The following is a 21,673-nucleotide window of genomic DNA, read 5'->3' as shown; positions in this document are numbered from 1 at the left end:
AAAGTACAGCAACACCTCGATATAACAGACTAATTCGGGTGAGGGGGTATCCATTAAAACTGAAAGTCCATTATACAATAAAGTAGGTTTTCTGAATGGGTATGTTAAAAAATTGACAAATTAGTTTACCTGTTTTTACTTAGGTAGACGTGTTTGTGTAATTAAAATTAAGTATGTATGAAAAGTTTAATTTCACAGAAAAGTATTTTGTATGTTTACTGTAAGTTTAAATTTATACTGGATAGGTCTAGTAAATGTGTGCACTCACCAGTCACTGCGAGTAAACAAATGTACACGGCTGGGGTGTGGCTCAGCACATATGGGAACATCAGCCTGCACACATTAAAACTACTGCAGAAAGTCACACCCCGGGACAATAGAGCCAATTTCCTCGAGAAATACCATGTGATCACGAGCTAATCATTCCCTGAACACTGTTTACAAGTGGTGACTCTTAGATTTAAATATATAGACTAAAGATGTACATATGTAGTATTTATTTATGTCCGTGAAATTGCTACAGTTTTGTCTAACATATGGCCTATTCACTAAAATTTGTTAAAAATAACAGTGAATTAATAATAAAAATTAACCTGTTATTTTAATTATGAGCAAATCTTGGTTAAAAGCATTTTAAAACTAACAAAGTGTTCATTTGCACATATGACACATACAGATCAGAAATTTTGTCTGTTAAATCTGAAGTTTGTTAAATCGAGGTCTGAAAAATCAAGGGTTTGCTGTACCATCAAGGAGTCTGCAATTAATGAGGGTGAGGAAATAAGACATACTTATAAATTATCCCACATGAGCAGATTATTATGTTTCCTATTCAAGATGGCGAAAAGTGCTATGATGTGTAAGAGGAAAAGAAATAAAAAACAGATAAGGAAAGATTGCATGAAGGAGGAAATACTGGAATATATCTTCAAGAAATTTTTTTTTTAAATAGCAACTTTATTGAGATGTAATTCACATAGCATAAAATTCATCCTTTTAAAGTGTACAATTCAGCAGTTTTTAGTGTATTTACAGTTGTAAAACCATCATAACTTTTTTATCACCTCAAAAAAGAAACCCTGTATACATTAGTATCTACTCCCCATTTACCTCTACCCAGCACCTGACAAACACTAATTTACTTTCTGTTCTTATGGACTTGTCTATTCTGCACACTTTGTGTTAATGGAATCATAAAATATGTGGCCTTTTGTATCTGGTTTATTTTCATCAGCATAATGTTTTCAAGGTTCATCCATGAATAGTACATATCACTACTTCATTTTTGTTGTGAAATATAGTATTCCACTGTATGAATATATCACATTATCTTTTCATCAGTTGATAAACATTTGAATTGCTTCTATTTTTTGGCTATTCTGAATAATGCTGCTAGATTCACGTACAGGTTTTTGTGCAGTCAGGTTTTTATTTCTCTTGGGTATATGCCTAGGCTGGTCATGTAGTAACTTTGTGTTTAACATTTTGAGAAACTGTTACTCTCTCTTCCAGTGTAGGTGTACCATTTTATATTCTCAGCAACAATGTACGAGAGTTCTAATTTCTCTGCATCCTCCTTAACACTTGTTATTGTCTTTCTTTTTAATTATGGCCATTCTAGTGGGTGTGAAGTATTATCTCACTGTCGTTTTGATTTGCATTTCTCTGATGACTAAGGATGTTGAGCATCTTTTCATGTGCTTATTGGTCATTTCTGTATCTTTTTTTGAAAAATGTCTACTCAAATCTTTTGCCCACTTTTTAAATTATATTATTAGTCTTTTTATTGTTGAGTTGTAAGAGCTCTTTAAATATTCTGGGTACAAGTCCCTCATCAATTATATAATTTTATCTCCCAGTTGTGGGTTGTTTTTTTTCACTATATTTAAAATGTAGTCCAAGAAGCTCAAAAATAGAAACAAAACAAAAATAAGAGAGAGAAAAAGGTAAAGAGAATGACATGGGCTACATTTCTCTTTGATAATTAACTTTTCTCATACTTGTAGCAATAAACCATCACATGCCTCATTTTCCATGTGTCAATATTCCTCTTATGGCCTTCTACTCTCCATACAACATGTTTTGAGCCCCTCAGGACTTCCCTCACTCTCTCTTGGTACTAACTAATGGAATTCCAGAAATAGTACAGAAACTGTAGGATTTTCTCACTGTTGAACAATTCTTAACAATGTAAAAAGAAAATATCTTTTATCTGCTGAAAACTGTTTTTAAATTTTATAAAACTGTCCTTACAAATATAATTTTAAACAAAGTAGTCTTGTAAGGCTTGAGGGCTTCAGAGACAGGTACAAGGTCCTATAAAAGTAAGCTATAACCGAAAACAGAGGAAGAATCAAGATGGCGACTGGCAGGAAGGTAGGGAGGGAGAGAGTGAGAGAGTGAGGAACCCATAGAGGAGAGTGTAGACGTGTGTGTGTGTGTGTGTGTATGAGCTAGGACAGTTAAATTCTGCAGGTCCTCCAAGGGGCTGCCAAACCGGGCAGTCTTAGACAGCGGAGCCCCACGCACAAAGCAGACACTTTTGGGCGGCCGGTGCGGGCACGGAGACCATGCCATCTTGAGAAACAGCTGCTTGAGACTAGGATCCTGGTCTCAGACACAAACCAGGACCCTGCAGCCACTGGGGACAGAGAACTGCGACCACAGCTTCAGACCAACGAACAACAAGAATCCAGACTTCCCTGCAGCAGATTTCTGTGAGTCAAAGAGCCTATCCCCCTCATCGCAGGTTCGCAGATAGCGCCGTAATAACTGATAGACCCGCCCCTCGCTCGAGCTACAATGCCCCTGTGGGGAATTTGAACTTGAGAGCCCGCGCAGGACGCAGCTCCCCTTTGGGGAATTTGAGGTTGAGAGCGCACGCAGGGCACAGCTCCCCTTCGGGGAATTTGAGATTGAGAGAGCGTGCCGTGGACCTCAGCGCTGCTACTGGAATTTGAGAGACTGGAATCTGCTCCCCGCAACACAATCCGGCGACCAAACCTGGAGCCAATGCAGGGCGGCAGTGCCATCTGACTTTGATTCTGGGCAAGCGCACACGGAAGTCAGGTTTCCGCAGTGCAGGCGGAGAAGCATAGGTCAGACTGCCAGACCTCAAGGGAAGCTAGGGGAGGGTGGGCGAAAGGAGGAGAGATCAACCAAAGGACTTGTATGCATGCATATAAGCCTAACCAATGGACATGAACACCAGGGGGGTGAGGACATGAGTGGGGGGGTTCGTTGGGGAGGTTAATGGATGGATGAGGACACATAAGTAATACTTTAAACAATAAAGAAATTTAAAAAAAAAGTAAGCTATAACCACCAAACTTTGTAAGTATGATTATCTTAATATTTAAATGGATATTTGCTTACATACTTGTGAATTACTTTTTAAAAAGTTTTTTGTTTTTTAAATCCTCACCTGAGGATATGCTTTATTGATTTTTAGAGAGAGAAACATTGATGTAAATGGGAAACATCAACTGGTTGCCTCCCTTATGTGCCCTGATCAGGGATGAAACCCACAAGCTAGGTATGTGCCCTGATGGGGAATTGGGAATTGAACCTGCAACCTTTTGGTGTATGGGATGACATTTCAACCAAAATGAGTCACCGAGCCAGGGCTATGAATTTTTTTTAAGTCAGAAAGCGAGTAACAGTACAACCCTGTTCTCCTACAGGCACTAAATAAAATCATACCTATGACTCTGTTCAAGCTCTCATTTAAACCAAGAGTTCGAATTTGTTTCTCTCTCTCTTTTTAATTTAAATTCTTTATTACGGTACTTAAAGTATTACATGAGTCTCCTTTTTCCCCCAATGACCTCTTCCAGGCCGCTCCCACCCTCCAGCACATGCCCTCACCCCCCTACTGTCTGGGTCCATTGGTTATGCTCATATGCATGCATACAAGTCTTTTGGTTGTTCTCTTACCTCCTCACCCCCGCCCCTCCTTCCCTCATAGGTTGGACAGTCTGTTTGATGCTTCTATGTCTGTGATTCTATTTTTGTTCATCAGTTTATGTTGTTCATTATATTCCAAAAATGAGTGAGATCATGTGACATTTATCTTTCTCCGACTGGCTTATTTCATCTGTTTCTCTTTTAAATTAATGTCATATATTTACTGCATGTCTTACCTCTCACCTTTTTTTAGGAGTTTTCTCTTGTAATGGGATGTCTTCCTTCTGGAGATTCTTCAATTTGGGTTTTGGTTTTTCTAGTTTTAACTCGTTTGGTGTTCTGGATTTCTTATTTAAAGGTCCAGTTGCAGAAACAAAATCATCATCATCTACTATGTGTGAATTAAAAATAAAAGAATATATAAAATCGCTTTTTCTAAGTAAGAAATAAATAAAATTATTTTCTTAGCAGTTGAAATTCATTATCATGTTTGTTCAAATTATAAGGTTAAGCAAATTATTTAATTTCCGCAATTTAAAAAATATTGTTGGCATATTATTTGTCTTTATTCTCACTCATGTTTAATTTTGTTTTAGTGAACTTTATTTATCAAAATGTCAATCTATCAAAAACCAATTCACTAAAAAGCTGGTTTATCTCTGTTGCACTCAACATAAAACTGCTGCTGTAGCTTTTAAACTTACACATGACACATGCATGCATACTTTCAGGGTACATGTAGTCTTAATAATATACCTTAGTATTTATTAATATACTAGAGGCCCGGTGCACGAAATTCGTGCATGGGTGTGTGTGTTCCTCAGCACAGTCTGCACCCTCTCCAATCTGAGACCCCTCGAGGGATGTCCTACCGGGATCGGGCCTAAACGGGCAGTCGGACATCCCTCTCAATCTAGGACTGCTGGCTCCCAACTGCTCGCCTACCTGCCTTCCTGATTGCCCCTAACTGCTTCTGCCTGACAGCCTGATCATCCCCTAACACTCCCCTGCCAGCCTGATTGATGCCTAACTGCTCCCCTGCCAGCCCAATTGCCCCTAACTGCCCTCCCCTGCTGGCCTGGTCACCCCTAACTGCCCTCCCCTGCTGGCCTGGTCACCCCTAACTGCCCTCCCCTGCCGGCCTGGTCCCTCCCAACTTCCCTCCTCTGCAGGCCTGGTTCCACCCAACTGCCCTCCCCTGCTGACCCAGTCACCCCTAACTGCCCTCCCCTGCCAGCCTCATCACCCCTAACTGCTCTCCGCTGCTGCTCTGGTCCCCCCCAACTTCCCTCCCCTGCAGGCCTGGTTCCCCCCAACGGCTCTCCCCTGTAGGCCTGGGTTTCCCCCAACTGCCCTCCCCTGCAGGCCTGGTCGCCCCCAACTTCCCTCCTCTGCCGACCTGGTCACCCCTAACTGCTCTCCCTGCAGGCTTGATCACCCCCAACTGCCCTCCCTTGCAGGCCTGGTCCCTCCCAACTGCCCTGCCCTGCTGGCCATCTTGGGGCGGCTATCTTGTGTCCACATGGGGGCAGCCATCTTGTGTGTTGGAGTGACGGTCAATTTGCATATTAGTCTTTTATTAGATAGGATGCTGTATATATTATGCTTCCTCAGGCAGGAATATAATACTTGTGACTTGTCCCCATACGTACCCTATAATGTCTGGAACACAACCAGCAATTTATAAATATTTGGTGTGAGATAGATGAGAGTGATAAAAAGCTACAAATTATCTATATACGAGGCGCAGTGCACGAATTTGTGCATGGGTGGGGTCCAGCTGGCCGGTCTGATGGGGGCCTATCGGGCAGGGCTGGGCAGGGGGAGGGGCCACGGGCAGTTGGCTGGCCGGCCCCAACCCCAATTGGGGTGGGAAGTAATCGGGGGCAGGGCCAGCTGGGGTGAGGGGCCATGAGAGGTTGGGGGCTGATCAGGGCCCCCATCGAGCCGGTTGGCCACTGCAGTGTGAGTCATAGCAATCGGTTGTTCCGCCATTCCAGGTTGCTTGGATTTTATCTATATACTAGAGGCCCAGTGCAAGAAAATTCATGCACTGCAGGGGGAGTCCCCCAGCTCGGCCTGCCCCCTCTCACAGTCCGGGAGCCCTCAGGGGTGGGAGGCGACCTGGCAATCAGGGGAAGGCAACACCCCATCACACCTCTGCTGCTGCCACTGCCTGCAGCACAAGCCTCGGCCAGCCTTGGTTACCTGAGCCTTGGGCGGTCCTGGGCAGCTGGGCAGCGCCATTGGTGGCTTGCCTGCACCTCAGGCCAGCCCTGGGCAGCTGGGGGGCTGAGGGGACTAGGGGACTCCGGAGGCAGGCATGCAGAGTGGCCAGACACGCCTGGGGGCGGGCCCAGCCATGCCACGCACCTGCCGCCCCGGCGGGACTGAGGGGTCTGGGTGCCACCATCTTGTGGCTGTGGGTGCCGCCATCTTTGAGGGCATGGCAGTCAATTAGCATATTCCCTCCTTATTGGCTGTGGGAGCGCCATCTTTGTGAGGGCATGATGGTTAATTAGCATATCTCCTCTTTATTAGATAGGATCTTATCTAATAAAAGAGTAATATGCAAATTAACCATCACTTTGCGATAAAGATGGTGGCACCCACAGCCAATAAGGAGGGAATATGCAAATTGACATGACAAAGATGGTGGCACCGGCCAGAGCCACGGAGCTGGCAGCAGAGCCAGCGGGAAGGCTTGGCGTCCTGGGTCGCCCCAGCGATGGGAGCGGGATGGGGATGCTACATCCAGTCTGGGCGCCGCAGCGGGGCGCTGTGTGCGGATGGAATGCCCAGCCCACGTAGGGGCGCAGGCGGTGGGGAGTGGGGAGCCCCTATTTGGGTAACGGACGTGCAAAGAGAAGCGTGGCCACACACAGCTTGCCTGCCTCCTCTGGAGGAATTCCATGGAGAGAGAGGCAGGGAACAGCAGGCTTCAGCTGCGCCTGCCAACTGTGGGCGAAGCTGCTTTCACTCACTCGTTCACACGCCACAGGCTCGCTCCTTCCAGGATGCAGATTGTCGGCGCTGGTGGAGCGTGGCCGTCAGTTCCAGGTTAGAGGGCCGCTGCCTCCCACACCAGGACAGGCAGGACGATTCGCATAGGGAACTAGGGTGACGGCCCCTTAAAGGGCCTGACTCCCTGAAAACCAGACTTGCCCAAAAAGGATAAGCTCTTTGCTATTGTACGGATCCGTCACCTTTAAGCATCATTCACACATTAGACATGTTAGAACGTTATAAAATAGATGTGTGCTTTTTTTAAACTTTATTTTCCAGATAAGGAGAGGTAGACTCAAAGTCTGAATCCACAATTGTCTGGGTGGAAAGCTTCTCTTCAGCTCTGAAAGCTGGGCGTGTGGTAGTGGACGACCATCCCAAAAATACTAGATGGTGAAAGAAGGAGCTGGAAATGAGACAAAATGGTATGTGTGCATCTTCAAAGGAAAGTGGATGCCGCTCCAGTCTAGGCACTTTCTAGGAGACCTTGACAATTATCTGCAAGCTGCCATTCTGAAACAAGCAAAGGTGAGGAAGGAGTACAGCTAATGCAGAATGGAAACTGCAGTTTGGGCAGGTCAAGGACTTCAACCTAGCAATGTAATGCCATCAAAGTTCGGACATTCTGGGATTCTCAGAGCTTTGCAATTGACTTCTATTGTTTGCTTCAAGAAATTTCAAGCAAATGCCCTGAGATTTTATCTACACTAATAAAAGATTAAGATGCAAATCGACAGTACCTTAGTGATACCCATCAGCCAATCAGGAGTGAGTATGCAAATTAACCCAACAAATATGGTGGGTTAATTTGCATACGCAGGTGCCGAGTGGCTGGGGCGTTCTGCACTGCCCCAGCCTCTCCGGGCCTCTAGGCAGCGTGGGAAGGCGGAAAAGCAGCTCTGGGACGGAGCAAAGGCGGTGCCGGCAGCCAGGCTAAGGAAAGCCCATTCTTGCACGAATCTTCGTGCATCGGGCCTTTAGTATATCTATAATAATAAAAGAGTAATATGCTAATTAGACCAGACATCCTTCCAGACGAAGCCAGGGCTGCAAGGGGAGCCCCTCCTGGGTGCCAGAGGGAAGCCGGTGTTGGCAGCCGGGGGAAGAAAGGCCTACTCTTGCATGATAGGCCTTCCCTGCTGGCCTGATACATCTTTACATTTGAATGTGTATATTATCTACACTAATAAAAGCCTTAGGGGCGATCAGGCCAGCAGGGGAGGGCAGTTGGGGGCAATCAGACCAGCAAGGGAGCAGTTAGGTGTCAATCAGGCAGGCAGGCGAGTGGTTAGGAGTCAGCAGTCCTGGATTGTGAGAAGCATGTCCAACTGCTAGTTTAGGCCCGATCCCGCAGGAATCCACCGAGGGGTCCCAGATTGGAGAGGGTGAAGACCAGGCTGAGGGACACCCCCTGCCCATGCACGAATTTCATGCACCGGGCCTCTAGTATACATATAAAAGGCTAATATACAAAGAATCCCCTCGGGAGTTTGACCGGGAGACTGATCCCTCACTATGATGTGCAATGACCACCAGAGGGCGGTGCGGAACAAAGGAAGGCCCTGGTCGGCAGCCAGCAGCCAGGGAAGGGAGGCCCCAGCAGGCAGCTGGGGAAGAGAGGCCCTGGCCAGCAGCTGAAAGGCCCCAATCAGCCCTGATCGCCTGCCAGGCCTAAGGACCCTACCCGTGCATGAATTTTGTGCACCGGGGCTCCAGTATTCTATATTATTTTCTCCTAAGTCTTAGACCCAGTTAAGGTTATGCCCAAGACAAAAAAAACACAAAAAAATCCCAAAATAAAGATTCCTTCAAACCTCAGAGTTACTAAGTATTTGATTCACAAAAATCTCTTATGGTCTGAGAAGTATAAAACCTGCTTCAAAGTATAATGTAGTCTAACCCCATATTTATCAAACACTTTTTATTAATTAAATTTATTGGGATGACACTGGTTCGCAAAATCATACAGGTTTTAAATGTACAGCTCAATAAAACATAATCTGCACACTGCATCATGAGCCCATCACCCCAAGCAGTCTCTTCCCGTCCCCATTCCCCCCCCACCTTACCCACTTCTACCTAGCCCCCACCTCTCTTCCCCTCTGCTTATCACCACACTGTTCACTGTGGTCTGTGTCTGTGTTTTACTAAAATTCCCTTAACAGGAGAGATAAGTAAATAGGGCATAGTTTAAGCCTAACCTTTCTTCAAGGTCTTGTTTTATTATACAATTAATGGGAATTTCCCATCATATTCTGTAACACATTTGTATCTAAAAAAAAAAAAGCAGTGTCTCAAAAAAAAAACCAACAACAACAACAACAAAAAACCAGTCTATCCTCCAAAGTGAGGAGTCAAACCTCACTTTGAGAAACAGGGACTTGTAGTAGTTTTGACCTAAAGAACTACCTTACCTAGCCCTCTCATTTATCACTTACCTACATAATTCTCATCAATGTATTATCAGCATAATTATCCCAAATGCTTAGAAAATTACATTTCCAGACCTACCTCATATGCAATTGGGTAATATACATATACTAGTATATACACACATATATATACATTTATACATTTCTGAGGAAATAAATTTCCAAAAACTTTAAACAAAATAAGAATCTCTACATACCATCGCTTTCGGAGTTCTCAAACTGTGAGTAATTGACTGGCTTCTTATTCCTATAACCAACACAGAAATTTGTCATTTACACAAATGTGAAAAAAATAATTTCCTTACTCTAGGCACTAAATGAAATGGTCTTCTGCCAAATTCCCAAGTGTGAATGACCTAGTATGTCAGTTGCTCTTTTAAGTAAAAACAGTTTTCTATGAAAAAGAGACTAGTTCATCTCACAACTCAATCTTACAAACGGTTTTCCTTAAGACAATTGTAGAAGTGTTCTGTGTGTGCTTCTAATTTCCTTATACAGAATATTAAAATGAAGAGTATTCTTGTTACTCTCCTACTCTTTGGAATTAAAGAATTTGAGAGCTAAATATAGAAATTCTGAGACTGAATAATAGTCAAATAAAATCAACACTTAAAAAAAAGTATGCTCAGCCTGACTGGTATGGCTCAATGGTTGGGCTTAGACCTATGAACCAGGAGGTTGCAGTTAGATTCCCTGACAGGGCACATGCCCAGGCTGTGGGCTCGATCCCCCGTGTGCGGTGTGCAGGAGGCAGCCAATCAATGATTTTCTCTCATCATTGATGTTTCTATCTCTTTGTCCCTCTCCCTTCCTCTCTGAAATCAATAAAAAAATATTTTTAAAAAGTATGCTCAATGGTTGAACTACCTATATATATAAAAGCCTAAGCGACTGGTTGACCATTCGACCAGTTGCTATGATGTGCACTGACCACCAGGGGGCAGACGTTCAACACAGGAGCTGCCCCGGGGTGATCAGTGGGCTCCCACAGTGGAAGTGCTGCTACACTGGTGAGTGCCACTGCGGCGGTGTGAGCCTCTCCCGATAGGGACTAACTGGGCACAAGCTCGCAGCAGGCGCAGCTCGGCCGGGATAAGCAAGAGTGGCGTGGCACCAGGCCCGGGCTCGGGATCCTCCCCAGCCACCTGCTGTGGCCTGATCCCCTCAGGCCACGCCGAGGAACCCCACTGTTGCACAAATCCGTGCACCAGGCCCCTAGTAATAATATAATTCTTACTGATTCATCAAACACACTCTTAAGTGAAACTGGCATTTTCTATTTTTTATTTATTTTTTACTCTGAATGTGTAGCAATAAGGAATACAATGACTACTCCCACAGTTTGGTGCCATTGCCTTGATTTGTGCTAAGGCACCAGCCCTTTGACCACCATTGCAGTGCAAATGACAGAGCAATTAAAAACAGCAAGTGCCCTGACCGGGTTAGCTCAGTGGATGGAGCGGTGGCCTGCGGACTTGAAGGGTCCCAGGTTCGATTCTGGTCAAGGACATGTACCTTGGTTGTGGGCACATACCCAGTGGGGAGTGTGCAGGAGGCAGCTGATCAATGTTTCTCTCTCATCGATGTTTCTAACTCTCTATCCCTCTCCCTTCCTCTCTGTAAAAAAATCAATAAAATATATTTAAAAAGATAAAATAAAAACAGCAAGTAATGGCTTAGTATTATTATGAAAATAATTTTAACCTCATAGACCTCCTGAGAACGTCTCAGGGACGTGGAGTCCACAAATCTTTGCTACTTGTATGTTAAACTTAACATGCTGAAAACAGTACTCTTTCTAAAAAATATATATTTCTATTGATTTCAGAGAGGAAGGGGGAGAGATAGAAACATCAATAATGAGAGAGAATCATTAATTAGATGTCTCCTGCACACACTGGGGATCGAACTCACAACCCGGGCATAAACGTCAACTGGGAATTGAACTGTGACCTCCTGGTTCATAGGTCAATGCTCAACCACTGAGCCACACTGGCCAGGCCAAAACAGAACTCCTGAGCCCCACACTTCCTGACCCTGTTCCTTTTCTTAGTCTTCCCCACCTCACTAGTACAAAGATATTCAGTAGTTCAGACCAAAAATATTGTAAAATCATCCATGATTCTTTTTCCCTTACCTCCACATCAACTTCCTCAGCAAGTTTTGGCAACAGTACCTCCAAAATACATCCCAAATTCATCTGTCCCATTCCATGTCCACGGATAATAACACCCTAATCCAAACCAGTATTCAATGCTATAATAGCCTCCTAACTGGTTTTCCTGCTCCCCTTCTGGTTACCTGGTCTCCCATTCATTCTCCACCAGTCAACTATATTAAAGAGCCAAAATTAGATTCCTCTCCCCTATTTAAAACTACTGACTTCCCATTGCACTTAAAATAAAATCCAAACTCCTTTCTAAAGCCTACAAGGCCCACCTGCTCTGGTCCCTACCTATTTCTCTGACCTAATCCCCTACAATTCTCCCCACTGCTTGCTAATGCTACCACTTTGGTGGCCTTCTTTCTGTCCCTCACACACGGTCAAGCTCAGGGCCTTGGCTCTGTTCCCTGGTTTGCCCCAGATTTTCATTGGCTACATCCTTCTTGTAGTCCTTCCTCAGTTCTTGTAATACCTCCTCAGAGAGGCACAGCCTAATTACCCTATTGAAATCAAGGCTTTCCTCCTCACTCTTTCTCACATGTCCATGTTTATGTTTGGCCCCCTAACCTCACCCCGTGACTAGAATGTAACCTCCTGCACCTAGTACAGTAATGCATAGAAGTAAATATATTCCATAACTTTACTTAATGAATGGCTGACCCTAGCTCTCAACTGTTAAGTAGAGGAATCGTTCCAAATACTAGAAGGGAAAGCACAGAGGATCTGGAGCCAGGTGGCAGAGGTGTGAGGGTAATCCTGCCACTCTCTAGCTTTGTGACTTGGGTTAATTGGCTTTTACGCCTAGTTCAAATCGATAAAACAGGGATACCAAAGAACTATAGTGATGAACAAATGAAATAACACATAAGTAGGAGCTCGGTGAGATGCAAAGCGCTGATCCAATGCTACCACAACAAGGTCTTATTGGAATGGGGTGGGTAAAAGAAAGGGCGGCGGCTACGAAGGGAGGCAAGGAGACAGAAACGGAGAGGGTACTTCTGAGGAATTGGGGGGGTGGGGGGGGGAGCTCAGAGGAGGATGGGAGTTTTCCAGTAACTGTCAATCCCACCCACCGTCGCTACCTCCGTTCTACTGGGCCCTCGGGTCTACGGCATCTTCCTGCTCTTTCTCCCCATCCCCGCCGGACGTCCTGAACGCCTCACCTCACAGGCCGCACCATGGCTCCCTTCCAGGCTGGATATTTGCAGCTATCAAGTTCTGGTAGGCAGCAGAGGCGGTTTCAATTCCCGCCCAAATCCGGACGCGAGCTCTCCGCCCCCCGCCACCAGTCCTCCAATGATCCCCGGCCATCCTTGCGCAAGCGCACGCGTCGAGAGCAGAGTGCTCCCTCCCTTCTCCAGCCGGAGCCCTTCCGCTTCCGGGCCACCGGAGCCAAGTTTGTTCTTGGCCGCTACGCTTTCGCCACGAAGGTGGCTTTTGCGCGGACTCTGAAATACACCTTCTCACAGTTTTTGAATGACTACATTGGTACATGGTGGGACAAGGGGGCACTTAGATCGGGGAATTTTCTACGGGGTGGCAGGTAAGGAAGAGGTGGCGGGCGAATCGGCTGAAGCGGATTTGCTGGCGGATTTGCAGTCAGTAGGTCAGCTGATGTTCCCTGTGCCGCGGCTTCTTGACAGGTCCCCGAGTGCGGACCCTTCGGACTTCGGCTCTTGGGGAGCTGAGTCCAGAGGTAAGAGCAGGGATGCCCCTTCAGAATGAACCCCCCTAATAGAGCTGCTATACCTCCTCGGTCGGCTGGAGCTGCGAGGCCCCGCAGTCTGCCCTCAGAATCTCCGCTGTTGATGGAATGAGTTCGATCCTGTCCTCCCCTTCCATCCCATTTTTGCACGGGAATCCTTTTCTTATTTCACCCCGACGTTATTTAAAAAAAAAAAAAAAAAAAAGTGGGGAGAGGGAACAAGTCTAAATGTTGAACCGATTGAAATTAAAGCTAATGGTTATTATTTACCAAAAATATTTAGCCAAGGAAAGAAGAGCAGAACGAGTGTTCTAGGTAAAGGTAAAGCATTCAGCAAATTTGTGTCTTTGGGAAGAGGGGTGCAGGTGCAGGTGCTGGTGAGGAAAAAGCCTGGAGATATAAGCAGAGGCATTGTAAACTGGGTTGACACTCCCTCCCCCCCAGGCACGAATTTCATGCACTTGGGCCAATAGAATGTTATACAAGTGTTTTAAGCAGGTAAATAACAAGGTATCTACTTGGAAAGAGTACTGTGATTTGTGTCGTATTCTGTTTTGTCCCAGAGTAGTGTAAGAACTGATTTGATGCGGAAAAGCCTAGAGACTATAAGTCTAGGAAGGAGGCTGACAAACCTTTACAGGATGTTGATTCTTACTCTGTGTTACTAGATTTTCTTCTTTTTGAACAGCATCCGGTTTGCCTTGTGGGATATTTTATATTTTCTGTGTATCTTCTTCCCACATGAAAATCTTTCCAACACCCATCTCCCTTCCCTCTACCCCCAATCTGATCTCATACAACATCTAAGAATTCCAAGATCACTTCTTTGTCCCTGATCTGTTTCTTTGATTTTTTAAAAATATATTTTTATTGATTTCGGAGAGGAAGGGAGAGGGAGATATAAAAACATCAATGATGAGAGAGAATCATTGATTGGCTGCCTCCTGCAAGCCCCACACTGAGGATGGGGCCCGCAACCTGGGCATGTGCCTTGACCAGGAATCTAACTGTGACCTCCTGGTTCATAGGTCGATGCTCCACCACTGAACCAAGCCGGCTGTGCTGTTTCTTTGATTTTGTATTCACCAACTGTTTCATAAATGCTATTATCCTTCTGTTATCCCACCTATGCATCTCTTCCTCAGACTCCTCTCTGCTCTTTTCTCCCTGTTCTTTTTTTTGTTCTTGAGAATCCTGCCTAGAAATGCAAAGTTCTCTATGGGCATATTTTTCCTTAAATAAAGCTTAAAAGAAACTGTCCTCATTTTTAAAAGATGCTCTTCATTTTCACCACAAAGATGAAAACACAAGGATAAAAGTAGGAAAAACTAGAATAATTGGCTTCGAGCCACACAAATAAAATCTCTGAGTAGTGGAATATTTTCTTGGAAGTCGTAGAACAATAATGTGGTGTATCATGTTTTTATGGACTTATAATGTGCTTTTTTGTTAGTTCTCTAGATATCCTGCCAAAGAAGATGAAGAAAAACAGAGAAAGATTCTGCAACCAAGAGAGGGAATTTGTGTATAAATTCAAAATAGGAAGTCAGTGCTTAGAACTGAGGGTGCCCCTCCAATTTCCTGTTCAAGAGAATGCCAGTTACTTACATGGACGCCTGATGCTACTGCACAGCTTGCCATGCTTTATAGAAAAAGGTGAGGACTGATTTTTTAATACTACTTTATTGCTTATCTAGAGTCTCTGACATTAAAAGTTTCATATTAGAAAGCATAAAACTAAGAAGCATTGGAAAGAGCCATAAAATATAAAGTGTTTAACTGCTTTTAAGAATAAAAAGATTCCCCAGACCTTTGTTTTATTTAGTGATTTTTCCTATAACTCTTGTAGTTGTTGATAAGGCAGGTTAGTATAAAAATTAAATCGTATAATGAAAAACTAGTTACAAAGTCTGGAATAGAACTTTTAACCTCTTAACTTAGTTGGGTGGATTCATAAGGCATTTCAGCTGTCAGTTATTATATTATAGAATTATATTGCTAAATGCATTGCCCCTTTAATGATCTGGTTATCAGTTCCTGAAATGTCATGGAAGAGAAGGAATATAAGTCGTTGAATAATTTTTGCTTACCTAAATTAATTCCATAAAGTCATTTATATTAAACCATTTAAAAAGCCTATGTCCTACCTCACAGATGAAGAAAACAATTTAATTGAGAATGTGTTGGATCATAGAAAGTTAGAGTTAGAGAACCTAGAAACTTTCATTGTACAGGTAAAGGAAATCTGCAAATAAAAAGGTTAAAATATTTGCCTAAGGCAGTGGTTCTCAAAAGTTGTTCCCTGATCAGGAGCAGTAGCATCACCTGGAAACTTGTTAGAATTGCACATTCTTGAGCCCCACCCCATTCTTGCTGAATCAGAAACTCCGGGTAGCATGCAGCAAGCTACTTCAGTAAGCCCTCCAGGGGATTCTGACGCATGCCACTGGTTTAAAGTAACGTGGTGGACAGAGCCCACACCAGAACACAGGCACACTGACTTCTATCCCGGTGCTCTTTCCATTATATTAGTTTTTAAGTATTGTCTCTAAAATTGGATTTATATAGCATCTGAATTACATCAGTATTAATACACTAATTATTCAATTTCTTCAAATTCAAAGAATGTAACAATACATATATAGGAAACTTTTTCATTTAAATGCAGTAACCTTGCCAAAACCGGTTTGGCTCAGTGGATAGAGCGTCGGCCTGCGGACTCAAGGGTCCCGGGTTCGATTCCGGTCAGGGGCATGTACCTTGGTTGCAGGCACATCCCCAGTAGGGGGTGTGCAAGAGGCAGCTGATCGATGTTTCTCTCTCATCGATGTTTCTAACTCTCTATCCCTCTCTCTTCCTCTCTGTAAAAAAATCAATAAAATATATTTTAAAAAAATAAATAAAAAAATAAATACAGTAACCTTCAAACCCTTGAAATCTGTAGAAGTTTTCCTGTATGTGATTTTACCAACTCAGTTTCAAACTGAAACAACAAGCTTAAGAAATTACCATTTCAAACTAGTATCAAGGCTATACATGAGTCAAGAATTTTGACCATTGTCCTTGCAGTAACCTGTAATAGTAAAGAAAAATGGTTGTGCAAAGACCTTATATGTATATATGCATAATCCAGGGACGCCAACAGTAGGGTGGTGAGGGCCTGAGGGGGGAGGGTTGGAGGGGATCGATAGAGGAAAAAAGAGGACATATGTAATACTTTCAACAATAAAGATTTTTTTAAAAAAGAAAAATGGTTATGAAGTAGATAAATGAACCCCTAAGCTTATTTTATTTTATTTAGACACTAGTGGCCCGGTGCACAAAATTTGTGCATGGGGGGGGTGTTCCCCTCAGCCTGACATGCACCCTCTCCAATCTGGGATCCCTCTCACAATCCAGAATCACTGGCTCCTAAGCACTCACCTGCCGGCCTGATGGCCCTAACTGCTCTCCCCTCTTGGCCTGATTCCCCTAACTGCCTAACTGCTGTCCCCTGCTGGCCTGATCCCAGTAACTGCCTATCTGCTCTCCCCTCCTGGCCTAAACCCCCTAACGGCCTATGTGCTCTCCCTCTGCACCCTGACGCAGGAGTGCTGAGAGCTCTCTGCCGAGGCCCGCCCCCATCCTGACGCCCCACTCCAGGCCGGGAGGCACCAAGGGCCTGCGCGCGCTTCCGACCGGGGTGGGGGCTGCCACCTGCAGCAGCCTCATGTCCCAGTGGCGCAAGTCCCCGCCCCCATCCCCGCCCACCAGCTCCTGTGCACACGCAGCCTGGTCGTGACTGTGACACCATTAGGACCAATTAGCATATTACCTCTTTATTATATAGATTGTACTTGATAAAATAAATTTGACATTGGTTTCCTGTTTTTGTCTGGATTTTGCTGATGATAGCATTTCTTGACCCTGTTATAGACTTAAAAGAAGCTCTGATCCAGTTTATAGAAGGAGAATCCCTCAGAGATTATGATAGAGAGGCTGAAGCATCGCTGGAAGCTGTGAAATCAGGTGAAGTAGATTTACATCATCTGGCAAGTACATGGGCCAAAGCTTATGCTGAGGTAAGAATATAGATCAGATTGTAAATTTCAAGGATATTCTGGACTTTGATGAGGATTTTTAAATTGCTAAGATAATATTGAAACAGTTGTAGAATCCTTTTTTCTCTAATTACAAAAAGTTATTCCATAACATGTAATATCTACATATTTAAAAGGCTAATATGCTAAGTGTCTGACCATCTGACCAGTTGCTATGACGCGCACTGACCACCAGGGGAAGATGCTCAGTGCAGGAGCTGTCATGAGAAACGGCTCTGCGGACCTGGCGCCCACAAAGCAAAACTCGGTTTCCCCCCAGTGGGACACGGGCCCTGCCACCACCCTGGAGCAACAGCCCACCAAATAGCAGCCAATGCTGCCAAGACCCCATGGCGCAAAATGCGGCCCACAGCCCAGCCCAGAAACGGTCGTTATGGTGCGCTGGGTAATGACGTCTCATAGCAACGCCCGGCTTCCTCTCCCTAGTGACAACTAGCCTCCTTGCAGTTTCTTCAGCCCAAGAACACCACTTGCTTTATAGCCAGGTGCAAATATTTCACACTCTAACCAAATGTCTGTGAAGCGTTTTCCAGTGCCTCATCTCATTTGATCCTCACAGAAGTCCTGGGGTAGATAGATAGGAGACTCTTTTTTTTTTTTTTTTTTAATTTAATAAATCGTTATTGTTCAGATTATTACAATTGTTTCTCCTTTTTTCCCCCCATATCTCCCCTCCACCCGGTTCCCACGCCCCCTTCTGCCCTTGCCTCTCCCCCGCTGTCCTTATCCATAGGTGTATGATTTTTGTCCAGTCTCTTCCCGTACAACCCCCATACAGACACCCCTTTCCCCCTGAGAATTATCAATCCACTCTGATTCTATGCCCCTGATTCTATTATGTTCACCAGTTTATTCTGTTCATCAGATTTTTAATTCACTTGACTTTTAGATTCACTTGTTGATAGATATGTATTTGTTGTTCATTATTTTTATCTTTACTTTTTTCCTCTTTTTAAAGAATACCTTTCAGCATTTCATATAATACTGGTTTGGTGGTGATGAACTCCTTTAGCTTTTTTTATCTGTGAAGCTCTTTATCTGCCCTTCAATTCTGAATGATAACTTTGCTTGGTTGTAGTTTCTTGCTATTCATCACTTTGAATATTTCTTGCCACTCCCATCTGGCCTGCATAGTTTCGGTTGAGAAATCAGCTGATAATCGTATGGGTGCTCCCTTGTAGGTAACTAACTGTTTTTCTCTTGCTGCTTATAAGATTCTCTCTTTGTCTTTTGCCCTTGGCATTTTAATTATGATGTGTCTTGGTGTGGTCCTCTTTGGATTCCTTTTGTTTGGGGTTCTGTGCGCTTCCTGGACTTGTAAGTCTATTTCTTTCACCAGGTGAGGGAAGTTTTCGGTCATTATTTCTTCAAATAGGTTTTCAGCGTCTTGCTCTCTCTCTTCTTCTGGCACCCCCATAATTCTGATGTTGGTTCGCTTGAAGTTGTCCCAGAGGCTTCTTACACTATCTTCAACTTTCTGAATTCTCTTCTCTTCTTGCTTCTCTGGAGGAGTGTCCTTTGCCTCTTTGTATTCCAAATCTTTGACTTGATTCTTGCATTCCTCTAGTTTGCTGTTGGGTCTCTGTGTAATATTTTTTATTTCAGTCAGTGTATGTTTAATTTCCAGTTGGTCCTTTTTCATATCCTCAAGGGTCTCATTAAATTTATCGGCCTTTTCCATGAAATTCTTGAAAAACCTTATAACCGTGGTTTTGAACTCTATGTCCATTTGTTTGTTCTCCTCCATTTCTTTTGTTTGGGATCTGTTTCCTTGCCTCCTCATTTTTGCTGCTTCCCTGAGTTGGTAGGGTAGCTTTGTGTACTAGGTGTGCTATTGGTTCAACGGGTCAGCCTCCCAGTTACCTGAGGTGGACACTCTTGGTGCACCCCTTTGTGGACTGTGTGTACAGCCTTGTTGTAGTTAAGTCTTGATTGTTGTTGGTGTTACTGGGAGGAATTGACCTCCAGGCCAATTGGCTGTGAGGACCTGCTGTGTCTATAACGGAAGGATTGCTGTGCTGGAGACACGTTTATGGGGCAGGATTTGTTCAAGTAGGGCGTTGGTGCTCACTGATTCTGCCTTTTGAATGTGTCCCTTATGAGAGTGGTTGAAATCTGGTGTCGTCTCACACAGACCACTAGATACACTAGTGTCTGGATCTCCAATGGGGTGCAGGTCAGCTACTGTCTGAGGCCACTCAGCAGGAGCTACAGCAAGAACTACAGTTTTCTCCTGTTTGCTTGGGCTTTGGTGGTTTTGGAGCAGTCTGACTGGAGTTGCAGTTTATTTGGTTAAGCTTCCACAGAACAGGCCATTTATATGCAAAAGCCACTGTGTGGAGCCTGGGCAGGTTTGTAGAATGTGCGGGGCGGGATCTCAGGGCGTCACTAGGCTAGGGTGTGGCAAACGGCGATGGCTGCCGTCAGCAGTCTCTGCCTTTCCGCGTTTCCAAGTCCCCACGTCCCGCGCTCCAGCGCAGTAAACAATGATTGCTGGGAGCACCTCTGCAAAAAAGTCACTCTCACTTTCCAACACGATGGCCGAGAGTCCAGCTTCTCCCCTTAGGTGTCTGGGTCCCCCGTGTGTCCCCAGAAACTGGATTTCAGAGTGATCGGGAGCTTGTCTCCCTTCAGGTTGAAAAAAAGTCCCGTGCCCAGTCGCCCGCCACCAGCCCAATTCGTGCGCCTCCGTACCTCAGCTTTTCAGCATTTGTGCTCCTTTCTCTTTCCTTCTTAGTTGTAAATCTTCCACTCAGCCAGCTTTCCCGTGGTTCTGGGTGGTAGACATTTTGTCTTTTAGTTGTAGTTTTGAAATTGTTGTGCGAGGCGGCAGTTTAGTTGTTTACCTTTGCCGCCATCTTGGTTCCTCCTCTAGATAGGAGACCCTTAGGAATCCTATTTTCTTTTCATTAGCTGGAAAACGGAGATTTAGAAAGTTTAGAAACTTGACCCGATGGAAAAGAAGTAAGAAATGGTGGACCTTGAAAATGACTTCAGGTTTTCTCACTGCATAGAATATAGTTAAATACTGCTGTGGTTAAATATTTTACCCTTTGTTCTCCCTGTGTAATCTACAATAATAATCTGCTTCATGTTGATATTTACTGCTGTGCTGCTGACAATTACATGAAAGAGAAGTTGGGGTGCTTCACTGGGCTTGAAAAAGTTTAGCTAAATCAGAAAGCAGATCTACGGTAATTAAGCAAGTTTATTCTATATCTATAAAAGGCTAAGTTGACTTGTGCATGTGCGATATATATAAAGCTCTCGCTGGTGCCAATTGCACGTGTGTGTTTCGATCTGTCATTGTTGATCATGAATTTGGTTGACACTTCTATTATAGAGAAAGGGTGAATAGCTATCCTATCTAATAATAAAAGAGTAATATGCAAATTGACCGTCACTCCAGCACACAAGATGGCCGCCCCCATGTAGTCAAAGATGGCTGCCCCCATGTAGACACAAGATGGCCAGCAGGGGAGGGCAGTGGTGGGCGATCAGGCCAGCAGAGGAGGGCAGTTGGGGGTGACTAGGCTGGCAGGGGAGGGCAGTTGCGGGGGACCAGGCCTGCAGGGGAGGGAAGTTGGGGGCAACCAGGCCTGCAGGGGAGGGCAGTTGTGGGCAATCAGGCCAGCAGAGGAGGGCAGTTTGGGGGGGACCAGGACTGCAGAGGAGGGCAGTTGGGGGTGACCAGGCCTGCAGAGGAGGACAGATAGGGGCAACCAGGCCAGCAGGGGAGGGCAGTTGGGGGGGACCGGCCTGCAGGGGAGGGCAATTTGGGGGGATCAGGCCTGCAGAGGAGGGCAGTTGGGGGAGGGCAGTAGGGGAGGGCAGTTGGGGGGAACCAGGCCTGCAGGGGAGGACAGTTGGGGGAAACCCAGGCCTGCAGGGGAGGGCAATTGGGGTGGACCAGGCCTGCAGGGGAGGGCCATTGGGGGCGACCCGCCTGGCAAGGGAGGGCTGTTACCAGGCCAGCAGGGGAGGGCTGTTGGGGGCAACCAGGCCTGCAGGGGAGGACAGTTAGGGGTGACCAGGCTGGCAGGGGAGCGCAGGTAGAGGCAATCGGGCTGGCAGGGGAGTGGTTAGGCATCAATCAGGCTGGCAGGGGAGTGGTTAGGGGGTGTTCAGGCTGGCAGGCAGAAGTGGTTAGGAGCAATCAGGCAGGCAGGTAGGCGAGTGGTTGGGAGCCAGCAGTCCTGGATTGTGAGAGGGATGTCCGTCTGCCTGTTTAGGTGGGATCGGACCTAAACAGGCAGTTGGACATCCCTCAAGGAGTCCCAGATTGGAGAGGGTGCAGGGTGGGATGAGGGACACATACCCTCGCCATGCACAAATTTTGTGCACCAGGCCTCTAGTATTA

At 45.2% G+C, this 21,673-nt stretch overlaps 2 protein-coding genes across 4 annotated transcripts in view; one reads left to right on the top strand and one right to left on the bottom strand.

The window, feature by feature from the left end:
- Positions 1 to 12,824, bottom strand: part of RAD51AP1 (RAD51 associated protein 1) — a 31,848-nt gene extending 19,024 nt beyond the window's left edge. The window contains exons 1-3 of the mRNA XM_028148536.2: positions 12,672 to 12,824; positions 9,542 to 9,591; positions 4,150 to 4,297 (exon numbers count right to left, since the gene is read on the bottom strand). Coding sequence (XP_028004337.2) covers positions 4,150 to 4,297; positions 9,542 to 9,591; positions 12,672 to 12,688 — 215 coding nt within the window. The 5' untranslated portion in view covers positions 12,689 to 12,824. The remainder of the gene's footprint in view (positions 1 to 4,149; positions 4,298 to 9,541; positions 9,592 to 12,671) is intronic.
- Positions 12,825 to 13,035: 211 nt separating this feature from the next.
- The window catches only part of C7H12orf4 (chromosome 7 C12orf4 homolog), a 62,912-nt gene continuing 54,274 nt past the window's right edge, over positions 13,036 to 21,673 (top strand). For 2 of the 3 annotated variants that reach the window (XM_028148534.2, XM_008143747.3), the window contains exons 1-3: positions 13,036 to 13,204; positions 14,675 to 14,869; positions 17,129 to 17,274. In XM_028148534.2, coding sequence (XP_028004335.1) covers positions 13,123 to 13,204; positions 14,675 to 14,869; positions 17,129 to 17,274 — 423 coding nt within the window. In that variant the 5' untranslated portion in view covers positions 13,036 to 13,122. Of the gene's footprint in view, positions 13,205 to 14,666; positions 14,870 to 17,128; positions 17,275 to 21,673 lie in introns of all 3 variants that reach the window. The other variant, XM_028148533.2, reaches the window with a different exon arrangement.

The sequence above is a fragment of the Eptesicus fuscus genome, chromosome 7 (assembly GCF_027574615.1).
Source record: "Eptesicus fuscus isolate TK198812 chromosome 7, DD_ASM_mEF_20220401, whole genome shotgun sequence".
Taxonomy (NCBI): Eukaryota; Metazoa; Chordata; class Mammalia; order Chiroptera; family Vespertilionidae; genus Eptesicus; species Eptesicus fuscus.
The sequence above is the reverse complement of the archived record's forward strand: the minus strand, read 5'-3'. Positions and strand labels throughout refer to the sequence as shown.